This window comes from Adiantum capillus-veneris, chromosome 20, assembly GCF_014529385.1.
Source record: "Adiantum capillus-veneris isolate H3 chromosome 20, ASM1452938v2, whole genome shotgun sequence".
Classification (NCBI taxonomy): domain Eukaryota; kingdom Viridiplantae; phylum Streptophyta; class Polypodiopsida; order Polypodiales; family Pteridaceae; genus Adiantum; species Adiantum capillus-veneris.
This window is the reverse complement of record NC_140950.1, coordinates 18019621-18032957: the sequence shown is the minus strand read 5'-3', so window position 1 is coordinate 18032957 and position 13337 is coordinate 18019621. Positions and strand designations below refer to the sequence as shown.

Sequence of the window (13337 nt, the reverse complement as noted above, 5' to 3'; positions counted from 1 at the left end):
CATGCCATGCTTTGTGACAAAGTTTCTCTGCTTGGAGCCAATCTATGTCTCTCATCCAACAGGGAGAGATGAGAGACCTAGGCAGATTCCATACCCCAAGGTAATGGCCACCAGTGGGACCATTGTACGAATCCTGAAGAATGTGCTCAACTTCACGGGGGGAGACACACCACGTTAGAACACCATCTGGTCTTGACTTGTAGAGTTGGCCTCCAATCAGAGTGAATGGACAAATCTTACAACAACAATCTTCTCTTCTACATGGGAAATGCATCCTTACTTTAAGATGGCCACTATCTTCTTTGGGTCAGGTGCTAAACCTTTATTAGATACCACATGGCCTACAAGAGTACCTTCAGTGACCAAAAAATGACATTTGTTTATATTGAGCTTCATACTTGCCTCCCTGCACTGAGGAAGACAGTAGAGAGCTAAGTGAGGTGCTCCTCTAGATTCTCCACTGGGTGAACATTGAACACCGGAGAAGGTTAAAAAATCTTCCATGAATATGCAAAGATAATCCGTGACCAAAGGATAAAAGATGAGATATATTGTGCGATTGAAAGAAGGCGGAGCATTTTCAGCCCGAAAGTCATGTTGGTGTAAATGAAAATACCCCATGAAGTCACAAAAGCAGTTTTGATCTAATCACCAGGATGGATGCCCAATTGATTTTAGCCACTAAACCCATCCATGAAACTGTAGAGTATGTGCCCTGCTACATCTTCAAGCACACGTTCAATGAAGGGTGTGGAAAAACCATCTGTGGTTGCTACCTTGTTCAGAGCGCGGTAATTGACGCACATGCGGATTTTATTGGATTGCTTCTTAGGTGCCATGACCATGGGTGATAGCCACTTAGAGTGTTCCACGGGTACAATGATCCTTGCCTTTTGCATTTTTCCTAGCTCTAGTTTGACAGCTTCCACATACTTAGGGTTGAGCTTGTAGGCTCCGCCTCTAACTGGCTTAGCCCCTCCAACCAGAGGGATAGTATGGACACCCAATTTTGATGGAATTCCTTCTAGGACTTTGTAAGACTAGGAAAAATAATATTTAAAATAGTGCATAAAAGAGACTACCTGATCAAGTAGTGCGGAGTGATCCCATAACCAAGCAGCTAAGAGGAGGGGATGAGGGTTTTCAAGGTCGCCCAGGTTGACTTCTTTGATCGGGTCAGGAGGTGTAGCTACACCTCCTGACTAGTAAGGAGGTGTAGCTGACAGGTGCATCAGAAGAGGAAGAGTGTGGCTCCTCTTGGGGCTTCAAGACATCATGTGCTGGTGTCTGGTCCATGTGAAAATCAACATACTCTTCTTGCAACCATCCTGGTGGAAACTCCTCGAAGGGTAAGTCCTCAGACACAACATAGTTCTTTGGCATGGTCGGGGAGTTAGACACAGAGATAAGGGGGGAGGTGAGACATGGGTGAACTTTGGCAAAGGATATTTCTTCCCCCTTCTATGGTGTGTTATAGGTTAGAAAAGGTCGATGGCTTCCATCAAGGGGGAAACTGAAGTGTGATCCTCAGTGACTGTCACACTTGCTTCTGAATGATGTGGCTCACTGGCCTCATTTGGAGGAGCAGGGGTAGAGGGTGTATCCTTGGGCAAGGATTGAATAGAGACCACATAGCATGGCATCAATGTGGTAGCCTCCAACCATTGCAGTAGGTCTTCATCAGACTCGTCAAGTGGGGTAGGCTGCTCTAGGTCACGATTGGACTCTACTGACCAAGAACTATGATGAACTACTAGATCCATGCCTCCTTCGACTCAAATTGGTTTCATTGAGGAGCTAGGATTATGTATCAACATGGCATCATTTCCCCAATCGTGAATTTCTTTAGTGTGACGCAGCCATGGTTGATCGATGAGAAAAGGAAATTCTCCCTCAGCCTGGGGAAAGCGAACCACAACAAACTCCAAGCTAAAGGTGAAGTCTTGTACCTGTAGAGGCACCTTGTCCACTATGCTCACTGGATAGATTGTCCTTTGGTTGGCCAATGTAATTGTGAAGGAGTAGGGTGGGTAGTATCTAGACCTAAACATAGTGAATGTAGGCATCAGATTGATGCCAGATCCACCATGTACTATGACACCAAAGAATTGGCACCCAAAAATAGATACAATGAGACAAGAACTCTTGTAATAAGTGAGGGGAGCGATGGGATATCAAATCATGTAAGGCTCTGAGGGCTATACGAGGAGGTGCCCACCATCACAAGCCTTGCACACGGGTACATAGACTACATGATTGTAAGGGTGTCACTTCTTACATTTGCATCGAGCCAGAGCGTGTCATAAAGTGACACTTGCTAAAAGATGTTCTTTAAGATAGCTTCTCTTGTAGGCTTGGCTCCTCCGATCTGGGCTTCTTCTGGTACTTTGATATGTTGCCAAAGTTAGACACCACTTCCAAGAAAGCCCCATCAATGTGAGATAGCATGGAGGTTGGTCATCTCTTAGCACTAGTGAATGGCTCCGTAGTTGGGCCAGGTAGACTAGGTTGTGGAAGTGGAGATGGAGAAAGTGGACCTTTTGGAAGGCTAAGATCAAGAGCTGCTCTTTGTGCCCCAATGAGAACGTGAGCAAGCTCCTCCACCTATTGTGGCCTATCCTTAGGGGTAACCACATGAGTAGCAGGTGACGGCTGAGGGATGGTGCTCATAGTTATTAGATTGATCTTCAAAAATGTGAATTCTTGCTGGTTCTCACTTGGTCCTGAAGACGTGGATGCCCTTTCCTTGGGAAAATCCTTACTGTAGTGGTCCTTAGCTTTAGGGAAATGACAACAAGGAGGATATCCATCAAGTAAAGGACATTTGCTTTGGTAATGTCCATATTCCCTCCATCTATAGCATAAAATGGGCCAATTGGATGGACGAGGCAAGGGACGAGGTGGTCTCTATTGTTGCATGGAGGTAAAATCTCTGAGGGGCTAAGGGGGAATTGGGAAAGGTGATTGGCATACCTGGCATATGAGGGGTATTCACAACAATGGTGGCATGTAGTTTGGATGGCCATAAGGGGAAACCATGTTGCATGTAGGTGCTAACCCCAGGGCTTTGCTATATTTCTCGCAATCCCTTTAGGTAGTAGAAATCCTTGTCCTCATGTCCAGACTAGTAATATTATTCCTTGTGTTGTGTGTCCCTAAGCTTCTTCTCCATCATTTGTGCAATCCTAATTTCAATAGTGTATTCGTTGGCCTTATTGATGGCCGAGGAACTAGATTTCCATTAGAAAGACATGTTGCAAAGTGTCATCATCATAAGATTTGGCTTAGGAGGGTGGGTTATCATGGTTAAGACTTGCTTATGGCTCCCCTAAATGTATCCCCTCTAGCCATAATGATTGCCATGTTTGCAAAGTCCATGTGATAGAGCACATGTGTACTTGTATGTACCCATGTGAAGACGCCTTGTGCTAGTGTACGCCAAGATGAAATATATCATGACATATTCTCAAATGATATATCCCACGATGTTTCCTTTTTTTTATACCTATATAAAAGGCTCATTGTGTCCACAATTCTTTTTTTGTTTTTTGGCAAAACTCACAATAGTGAGTAAATTATAGTGAAAACCACAAAAAATTACAACCATGCCATGCTCGTGCCGAGCCATGACAACTCTTATATGTCACTGATACATCAGCTAACTAGGGAGCCACCTCGAGACAACACAGGGTCCTTATCTATGAGACTCAATTAAAGCGGTGTCAATTGACCTGTTCCATTCATCAGAGTTCTCGTTTTTTCCAAGGGCTAGGATCGCCCCCTTGCTTTCTTGTATTATCTCTGTGAACCTGGCTATTTCCAAGGTTCTGTAAGTGACAGTTCCTAGCCTTCCAAACTTGTTTGAAGTAGCAAAATCTAACAATTTGTGTTGCAATAAGGAGCTCTTGGCTTTTCAATACCTTCCCTCCCAAGAATAGATAATTCTTATAGAAGCCTATCTTTCATGTCCTTTGCACCCATTTGCATATCTTGCCTGGAAGGCCACTAGCTGCAGGGCACTCCTTGAAAAGGTGGGAGAGGTCTTTGCTAGCCATTCTGCATGGAGAGCATCTGTTTGGGCCAATTCCCCTAGCAAGAGCCTTTAACCTAGTCGGCAATGCTCCCCATAGTACTTTTTAGAGAAATACCTTCATATTGAGGGGCCACTGTGGGCATTAGATATTCTTGGTGACTTTCTCCCATCTTGACTTTGGCCACTTCATACCCCATTGTTTGTTCAATGGAGAGAAGCAATCCATTGAATCCATAAGTGTGTGGTATACTTCTTTGGTTTGAGGCTTACAGAAGTGTCTATCCTTAGGCCATAACCATGCTTTCCACTCCAATTCAGACTCTCAACTAGGTAGGCACGAGTTGTCCATCCGTTCAAGGGGGTGGCCGTTGAGCGAGCCCATGAGAGCGAGCAACTATTACCATCAAGAATCTAAGTGCAATAGGAGCGAGCGGCATGCACAAAAAATCCTAGTTGGGGGGAGATGGCAAGTTTGGTGAGAAACCTATATATTGCTCATGAGTTAAATAGAGTAAGACATTCTACATGTCTATAAAAGCTAGAGAGCCATAAAACACTCTAAGAGAGTCAACCAACTCCCAAGTCCATTATATAACATTTTCATAGAGCGTATTTGGCATACATGTCAACCAAGGCAATGCCAAGCACTAAATCGTTTGTCAATAGCCCTTGACTAACAATATCATCTGAATTATTTCGCCCATATTAGTTGAGCAAGGCAATGCCAAGCATGACATCGTTTTTCAGTAATGCATGACTAACTATATCATTGGAATTCTTTCACCCATAATAGCCTCTTGCATAATGCCACATGTCCTTCAAATGCAAGCATAGGTGACCGCATTTGGAGAGATGTCCTCGCAGTGCATATGCTAAAAACAACCCTAAGCTTTTTGGCCTTTCCCGTGTTGGGCATATGTTATAGTCAGTGCACTGCATGAGACGACATACTTGACAAGCAACTCCTCGACCACCTTTTGTGCTTGCAGAGGTAGAGCACATTTGGCATACACGTCGACCAAGGCAATTCCAAGAAAGACATCGTTTTTCAATAGCCCTTGACTAACAATATCATCTGAACTATTTTGCCTATATTAGTGTCTTGTGTAATGGCATAGCGGCCGTGAAGATGCAAGATTAGGTGATCACATTTGGAGAGGCGTCCTTGCATTGCATATGCTCAAAACAGCCCTAAGCTTCCTCGCCTTTTTCGCTTATGTTGGGCATATCCGTAGTCAATGCACTCCATGAGACGACATCCCAGACAAGATCAGCCCCAAATCAGCCTAAAGAATTAGCGTTTTTAGCCCAAAAAAACAGCCCCAGATCAGCCCCAAATCCGCCACCAAATCAGCCTAGAAAATTAGCGTTTTTAGACCAAGAAAACAGCCCCACATCAGCCCCAAATCAGCTACCAAATCAACCTAAAAAATTAGCGTTTTTAGCCCAAAAAAACAGCCCCAGATCAGTCCCAATCCGCCATCAAATCAGCCCAAAATTACAGCATTTTTAGCTCCTAGTTTTGGACTTTCCCGTGTTGGGCATATCTCGCAATTAGTGCACTACATGAGATGACATACCTGACAAGCACTCCTCGACCACTTTTGGTGCTTGCTGAGGTGGAGCACGTTTCGCTTACATGTTGACCAAGACAATGCCAAGCACGACATCTTTTTCTAGAAATGTTTGACTAACAATATGATCGAAATTCTTTCACCCATATTAGCCTCTTGCATAATGCCACATGTCTTGAAGATGCAAGCGTAGACGATTGCATTTGGAGAGATGTCCCTGCATTGCATATGTTGAAAACAGTCCTAAGCTTCCTCGCCTTCCCCTCTCGTGTTGGGCATATCCCGCAGTCAATGAACTCCATGAGACGACATCCAGACAAGATCGGTCCCTAACCACCAAATCAGCCCTAAAACTCAACGTTTTTAGCCTCTAAATGATCCATCAAATCAGCCCAGAAAATCAACGTTTTTAGCTCCTATTCTTGGCCTTTCCTGTGTTGAGAATATCACGCAATCAGTGCATTCCATGAGAAGTCCTCGCATTGCATATGCTAAAAACAGCCCTAAGCTTTTTGGCCTTTTTCGTGTTGGGCATATCCCGCAATTAGTGCACTCCATGAGACGACATCCTTGACAAGCAACTCCTCGACCACCTTTTGTGCTTGCTGAGGTAGAGCACATTTGGCATACACATCGACCAAGGCAATTCCAAGAAAGACATCGTTTTTCAATAGCCCTTGACTAACAATATCATCTGAACTATTTTGCCCATATTAGTGTCTTGCGTAATGGCATAGCGGCCGTGAAGATACAAGATTAGGTGATCGCATTTGGAGAGGCTTCCTTGCATTGCATATGCTCAAAACAGCCCTAAGCTTCCTCGCCTTTTTCGCTTATGTTGGACATATCCGTAGTCAATGCACTCCATGAGACGACATCCCAGACAAGATCAGCCCCAAATCAGCCACCAAATCAGTCTAAAGAATTAGCGTTTTTAGCCCAAAAAACAGCCCCAAATCCGCCACCAAATCAGCCTAAAGAATTAGCGTTTTTAGCCCCAAAAAACAGCCCCAAATCAGCCCCAAATCCGCCACCAAATCAGCCTACAAAATTAGCGATTTTAGCCCAAAAAAACAGCCCCGGATTAGCCCCAAATCAGCCTAAAGAATTAGCGTTTTTATCCCAAAAAAACAGCCCCATCAAACACACGAGTACCATATTCGATTGCTCTTATACAACCATCAAACACACGAGTACCATATTCGACCGTTCTTATACAACCATAAAAGAAAGGTAGTTTTGAAGAAATCTACAACACTGCCAGTGAGTCTAAGTTTGAGCACAATCATCTAAGAGAATAGCAAAAAGAAAATGTGAAGCTTGGCTGGATCCAATCTTCAACTACATTGCGACCCTTTAAAATCAATCCATCTGCAAAAAAATACACAATTGCTTAATACATACCCTCTTGTCAATCAACTTATAATTTTCAACGAACCTACTCCTAACATACCTTGACTCCAAATGGCTTCAACAAGCGATCATAAATGCGCTCATCCCTCTCAAACATAATGACATGTCTATCCATGAAGCCAGCTCCCAAGCCAAGTGTACCCGTGCCAGCAAATATGTCAAGGACTACATCCTGTGGACGGCTAAAAAGTGTGATTATGTACTTCACAAGCTTTTGACCTCTTTGACAACCACCCCTCCATGGCTTTCCTTTCCTCTTTACTAAATCTGCTTCAGGTACTCTGACATTGAATACACATTTTACTTACTTTAATGGCATATATATATATATATAAATGATGGATTAGGCATATAAACAAGTAAATGATAGAGTCAACTCACATATCGAAGATAAGGTCTTGTCCAAATTGAAGGTCACCACCAAGTTTCAATTCTGGCAACTGATCAAGATGTATACGATACACACAAGTTGTCGAACAACGAACAAAAGCAGACAAGATCAAGCAATTCACCTATTCAAATAGAAAGCTTTATGTCATACATGTCATTAAAGAATAGGATGCCACACTAAATTCTATTGCACATTAAATCAAGAATCAATTACTTGTACCTGTGTGACAATGGGTCCCAACCTCTTTCCAATAGGTGGTGTGCATCTCACAACCTGACGATGATATATCTTAAACCCTTTTTGCTTGCCAGCTTGCTCGACTTTCACCCCTTCCTCCATGGTGTACAAACAAACAAAAAACCCCCTATCACTCAAGCATGAGTCTGCAAGCTGAAATGTGGTGTCATACAGGTTATCCACTATCTTGTTCCAAAACGGAACTTTATTGCAAAAGCATCCCTCGACAGCCACGTTAGATGGAAAATCTGCAAATATGAGGTCTATGCACAAGTCTAGCTGAGTGCCCTTCACAGTGCCTTGGCTACAAACTACATTGAAGGCCTCTAACACCTCAAGCCCCATTTGCTCTGCTTGTTGGGGATATTCAATAATATGAACAAGCTCTTCAACAGAAATGTTGAAAACGTAAATAGTGCCTACAAATCAAAGCTTTTAGATTTAAGAAAATGTATCAACAATCACAACACTCCATGGATCATATTAGATAGACAAAGCAAAGGCATCAACACTACCTGTAGGTTCCAATGTTTCATTGATTATGTCATCATTTTCTCTTAGCCCTCCACTACTACTTGCGCTTTGATGTTGCCCTTGCATCTTGCCATCCTCTATAGCCTTGTTTGCTTGTAATGCCCTATGTACGACTTCCCTACCAAGATTTATAGGAAGTGTCTTACGAAATGATGCTGATGCAGTGGATGCTACTACTTGAGAAGTTGCCGTCGTCTCCTCTTCCAGGACACTATTCATAGTAGTTGTAAGTTGAAGGGCTGCTTTATGTTGCTGAAATAATTCCAACTCCTCATCTGGAACATGGTTCTTAACCATGTCTAGCCACCACGGACACTTGGCTTTCTCTATGGTGGACAAGGACTGCACAATCAACAACTATTATTTAGCATAATCTCCCTATGCGTTAAGAGTTAACATAAAAAATGCAATGTAATGCATCGCTTACCCTTCCAAGCTTCACATCGGAATACATGAACGTAGGGTTATCTGCATATGTCCATACACTTGCCAAGGGGGGCATCTCATCAAGCATGTGTTGTGCAATCTCCTTGAGTAGCCATCTAAACACACACCAACTACTGAGTACTAGTTTAATGAGGACTAAAAAATTGAACCATACAAATTAACAAACCTATAAACAACTCGACGGGTTGCATTGTGTAATCCGGGTTGCTCATTCATGGCATTGGTCGACTTAATGCCACCTTCCACAACGCGAAATGCTCTATTGAAGTACTTTCTTCGGCAAAGCATGACAAAGTTGCTGAATCGATGTTCCAATGGCAGCCTTACTCGATCAGCATTTTGAATGTCTAGTAATAGACCTAGACCATATTGATTGACTTGCAACCAAAAGCAATACCAGTCCCTAACTTTAGCTTTGTCATTGGGAAGGCACTCCAAGGATCGAATTGATACTTGTGAGCTATCTAACAATTTCACAATGTGTGCCTTATCCACATCTGTTATGCAAGCATTTCCAATCATGTTGAGTTTCTCTTCAGTCGCAATATGCGCACTCGGTTCATGCCAAGGCAAGGACAGAGTAGCACACCAAAACTTCTCTCCATTTGCAGGATCTGCAATCCTTGCATACTTGGAGGTCTTTCCCCTATAGGTAATCTCCATCTTCTTTATCACCTTGGCCATACCAGTTTCATCCATTCCCTTAGCCAACTCTTCAATCTTCTGTTCCATCTCATCCTTAAAGAGCAACCATGTCATTATTTGCACAGGGAGTGTAAACCAACTCCTTTTCCCCCGAGATGAAACAACCTGCATTTCTTTCTCCACCCATGCTCTGTCTTCAATAGACAAACCATCCAAGAGAGTAGTCTTGTCTGCCTCTCCTAGCCTTCTCAATTGGAACAACCTATCTCCAAATGTGGTTAGCACATATACATAATCGTTCATCCTGTAGCATTAAAACAAAAAAGAATATCAATAACTCCAAGACAACAATTAAAATTTTCAAGGAGAATAGTAGATGCCCAACATCATCTTACTTGTTCAATCTTGCCAAGGAAAACATTAATTCCCCCACATCAATCTTTGCAAACTGCAAAAAGTGGCAGACCACAGAGCAATGTCTAGACAGGTCGTTCTCAAACCCTGTATTGCATAATTGTACAATTATATTAAAATAGTGCAATCAACACAACAAAAGTTCTTAAAGGAGATTAAGTTAAAGAATACCTTGTCTAATGCATTCCATCCATGCATGCAGACGATTGTTGCCATCCAGGACATGGACCATCTTTCCTTTCAAGTAGGGTCCCCACTCTGTCTCTAAATCAAGGGACCTCTCAAATCTTTCATTAATTGTTTTCCAGCAGTCATCCCAAGAATCTATCCTTTCTTGAGTGATTGGTGTCTCCTCCCCCTCTAGATCAATAATGGAGACAGTAAAGGCTCCCTTGCTCTCAAGATATCCTCCCATCTTAATAAAACTTCTTGTGAGTGATCTTTCGGTGGAAGGGCTTACTTTTCTAATGGCTTCACTAGACAGTAACCTGCATAATGGGATCCTAGGGGGTGGTCCAGAAAATGTTCAAGGAATGCCTGTGGTGTAGAGATCTCAAGGATCTTACCAAACACCTCTAATTTGTTTCTTCTCCCCCCTGCAAGATTGGAGATATTCTGGCCTTCTGTCACCTCATCATCTTTTTGCCCCTCAGTCACCTCATCATCATGTTTCCCCTCAGTCACCTCATCATCATGTTGCCCCTCCTCCTCATCATCTTGCCCCTTAGTCACCTCATCATCATGTTGCCCCTCCTCCTCATCATGTTGCCCCTCAGTCACCTCATCATCACGTTGCCCCTCCCCTGCATCTCACTCTGTTTGAGGTGTTAAGGGAGCTTTACTATACACAGTGTCTCTCATAGGAGCTCTCTCTCTCTCTCTCTCTCTCTCTCTCTCTCTCTCTCTCTCTCTCTCTCTCTCTCTCTCTCTGAGCTCTGTTGCTACCACGAACTAGTAGTGATGCAAGCTTCAACAGTGCTACCACCTGCTCAATACACACAACAACAACTCAATACACACAGCAACAGGAACCTTCCATTCCTCTCACACCTACGCTCAACTCAAATGCTCTCATTTGCTGTCAAATTCACCTTCTCTTTTCTCAGATCTTTAAGCGCGCTCAGCGTGCTTAAAGATTTGAGAAAGATGGTCCTTAAATCAAAAGGTTAAGCTTACCTTTGCTGTTTTCTTGGGGCTTAAGGGGTGGAAGTATTTGGCCAGTGGCGACGTTTGCAAGAGCCTTGCCTTCCTCATGGCGTTGCAAAGGATGGAAACCAGGCAAACAATATGAATGATTAAGAATAAGCAGTGTGCATTTCAAAAGTTGAACATTTGAAGGGCAATAAAAATGTTTTGAAAAGTTAGAATATAATTAAAAAACCAAACTAACTTTCTTCAACCGTTTCTCCAGATTAACATATTCTTAAACATGTCTCAAGATTAACATTTTTTAAACATTTCTCAGAATTTCATTTTTAAAAAAAAATTGGGATTGATAGTAGTGTTTTCGAATGTCTGTGAAATTATTAACTTTTACAACCATTTCGCTAGATTAACGTTTTTTAAAACATTTCTCAAGATTAACATTTTTAAAGCATTTGTCAGAATTTCATTTTTAAAAAAAACTCGAATTGAGACAGTAGTGTTTTTGAATGAATGTGAAATTGTTAACTTTACAGAGTTGTTGGTACAGATTGACTTGACACGTGTTCAATTTACTCAAAATTATTAACTATGGATATGGTGTTGATCTGATTGAAAGTTCTCTTTTATGCAGGGAAGCTAAAATTTTCTTGCAATCTGTGTCCGGACAGTCCATCAACATTCCATTCATCCATGGAAAATGCCTCCTTCCCGTCAAGCTCCTGCAAGAGAAGTTGTGTGGTACAACTAGGGTCATTGTCGAGGCTCTTGTTCAGGAGGGACAAGAGTTTAATGTTTTGGCACCTCTTCCCACCTATGCGGGGGTTTATATGGAGGCATACTTCATCTTGGAGGAATCATTATCTAAAAATTACACTGCAAGACTAGAAGACATCTTTCAGACCCCTGAGTCATCTCCAATTGGTCCATCACCTACACCAATGTAAGTGCATGTAAGTCTAAGATCATTTTGGAAGGTTTGAATTTGAACAATTCTTCACTATTTTTTTTGCTCTCTTGCAGACAAATTGATGATGATGAGGAAAATGAAGATCATGTTGAATTTGATAAGCTAGATGAAGAAACTCTAAATTTTGAGACAACAGTTTCTGCATTCCAGATCATCCGTACACTCCCTCCCAATGATGTGCTTCACACTATTATGCAAGAGTGTGAATACAAGGGCAAGGTCAAAGATCTACCAAAAACCTACCAAGAATTCTACATCTATGAAATGATTGAGGGGAAGGCAATGGAGGGTATGGAGCAAAAGTATGAGGGAAATTTGTGGACAAAACCACAAACTCAGACAAGAACTCAAAAATCTTTTGTCCTTAGGAAGAGTTTTTGTGGAGGGGTTTTCCAATGTATGAATGAGCGATGCTCATTTAGGAGCAGAACTAATCAAACTAACAAGCAACATTGGAATGGTCAGTTGTCCAAGCTCCCAAAGAATGGCTGCCTAGCCATGGGGAGCTATGGAAATTTGGAATGCTTTTTTTGCAAGCATGTTCCCATGTGTGTGAAAGATTGTCCAGCAACAGTTTACTACTTTATGCCTAGGGATTCTTGCCATAGTAGGCTATTTATGCACCATGGCAAGCACAAACACATCGTCCCTAAGGGAATGTCTAGAGCATCAATTCGGAACATAAAAGCCTTAGTAGCTAAGGCAGTGACAATGGACAATAGAGCAGGCCCTAGGAAGGTACAAATGATATTGGCTAGAGAGATGGTACTCAAGGCCTTCACAGATGACAATATTACAAGTGGGGATTTTATAAGTGAGAAGGAGGTCCATGAGATGTCCCAAGAATTGCTTACCCTTGTCAACATGAAGAAGTAAGTTTTCAACTTATAAGCACCAAAACACTTGTATTCTTGAAAAATTGGTTCACCCATGATTATGTATGTTGTAGGGTAAAGCAAATGGTGATGCAGTGTAGAAGGACCACTCGACCAATGGGTGATGGATATGATGCAATTCTTGAACTAAAGAGAAAGTGCCACTTTCAGTTCTTCCATGGCTCTCGATTTCCATTGCAAGCATCAACATCACAAGAGCGGTCCTTCATATTCAAGATGTCTACTACTGGCCCAGGTTCAAGAGTAGATGTGGTCAGAAGGATGGATAGAGATGGGCATGAAGACCTCCGATTATCATGGGTTTGTTTTGACTATGTCCATCGAATAGAAGGAGGCTGGCACACAATGGGAGCACATGTTTATGATCACACATAAGTAACAAATAAGTATTAAAAAATAAATAAGTGGATGTGGATACTAATTGTGTAAACTATTGTATACCTTGGCTCATGGCTTTGTAATGTTATTAGGATTGGAGAGCTTCTAACTATTGCCACATGCGAGTTCAAAGAAGAGGATGAGGAAGCACAAATAATGTTTTGGGAATCTATGAACCAGGTTATGATTGAGCACACAGATAGGCCAACCAATTTTCAAGGATTCATGTCAGATGAGGCAGGAGCAAATTGGAATGCAATGA

At 42.2% G+C, this 13337-nt stretch overlaps 3 protein-coding genes across 3 annotated transcripts; 2 read left to right on the top strand and 1 right to left on the bottom strand.

Annotated features, from left to right (window-relative positions):
* Nucleotides 1–6754: 6754 nt before the first annotated feature.
* LOC147432183 (uncharacterized) lies at nucleotides 6755–9554 on the bottom strand. Its single transcript, XM_086491533.1, has 7 exons — nucleotides 8796–9554; nucleotides 8610–8724; nucleotides 8164–8524; nucleotides 7631–8067; nucleotides 7402–7532; nucleotides 7061–7301; nucleotides 6755–6978 (listed from the first exon to the last, which is right to left on the bottom strand). The coding sequence occupies exons 1-7, from the start codon at nucleotides 9443–9445 to the stop codon at nucleotides 6970–6972; spliced, it is 1944 nt and encodes a 647-aa protein (XP_086347659.1). The 5' UTR covers nucleotides 9446–9554; the 3' UTR covers nucleotides 6755–6969.
* A 1786-nt stretch (nucleotides 9555–11340) lies between these two features.
* On the top strand, nucleotides 11341–12109 carry LOC147432182 (uncharacterized). Its single transcript, XM_086491894.1, has 4 exons — nucleotides 11341–11375; nucleotides 11466–11774; nucleotides 11855–12003; nucleotides 12081–12109. The coding sequence occupies exons 1-4, from the start codon at nucleotides 11341–11343 to the stop codon at nucleotides 12107–12109; spliced, it is 522 nt and encodes a 173-aa protein (XP_086348020.1).
* On the top strand, nucleotides 12101–13072 carry LOC147432181 (uncharacterized). The gene is made up of 2 exons (XM_086491532.1): nucleotides 12101–12673; nucleotides 12751–13072. Exons 1-2 carry the CDS (start codon nucleotides 12201–12203, stop codon nucleotides 13070–13072), a joined length of 795 nt encoding a protein of 264 aa, XP_086347658.1. The 5' UTR covers nucleotides 12101–12200.
* The last annotated feature ends 265 nt before the right edge of the window (nucleotides 13073–13337 follow it).

Coding starts and splice junctions, on each gene's coding strand:
- LOC147432183 (XM_086491533.1), bottom strand. CDS start 9,445: ATGCAGGTTGTTTCATCTCGGGGGAAAAGGAGTTGGTTTACACTCCCT. Junction 8,525..8,609: donor CCGATGTGAAGCTTGGAAGG/GTAAGCGATGCA, acceptor TTGATTGTGCAG/TCCTTGTCCACCATAGAGAA. Junction 7,533..7,630: donor TGGGACCCATTGTCACACAG/GTACAAGTAATT, acceptor CTATTTGAATAG/GTGAATTGCTTGATCTTGTC.
- LOC147432182 (XM_086491894.1), top strand. CDS start 11,341: ATGAATGTGAAATTGTTAACTTTACAGAGTTGTTG. Junction 11,775..11,854: donor GGTCCATCACCTACACCAAT/GTAAGTGCATGT, acceptor GCTCTCTTGCAG/ACAAATTGATGATGATGAGG. Junction 12,004..12,080: donor TCACACTATTATGCAAGAGT/GTGAATACAAGG, acceptor ATTGAGGGGAAG/GCAATGGAGGGTATGGAGCA.
- LOC147432181 (XM_086491532.1), top strand. CDS start 12,201: ATGAATGAGCGATGCTCATTTAGGAGCAGAACTAATCAAACTAACAAG. Junction 12,674..12,750: donor ACCCTTGTCAACATGAAGAA/GTAAGTTTTCAA, acceptor TGTATGTTGTAG/GGTAAAGCAAATGGTGATGC.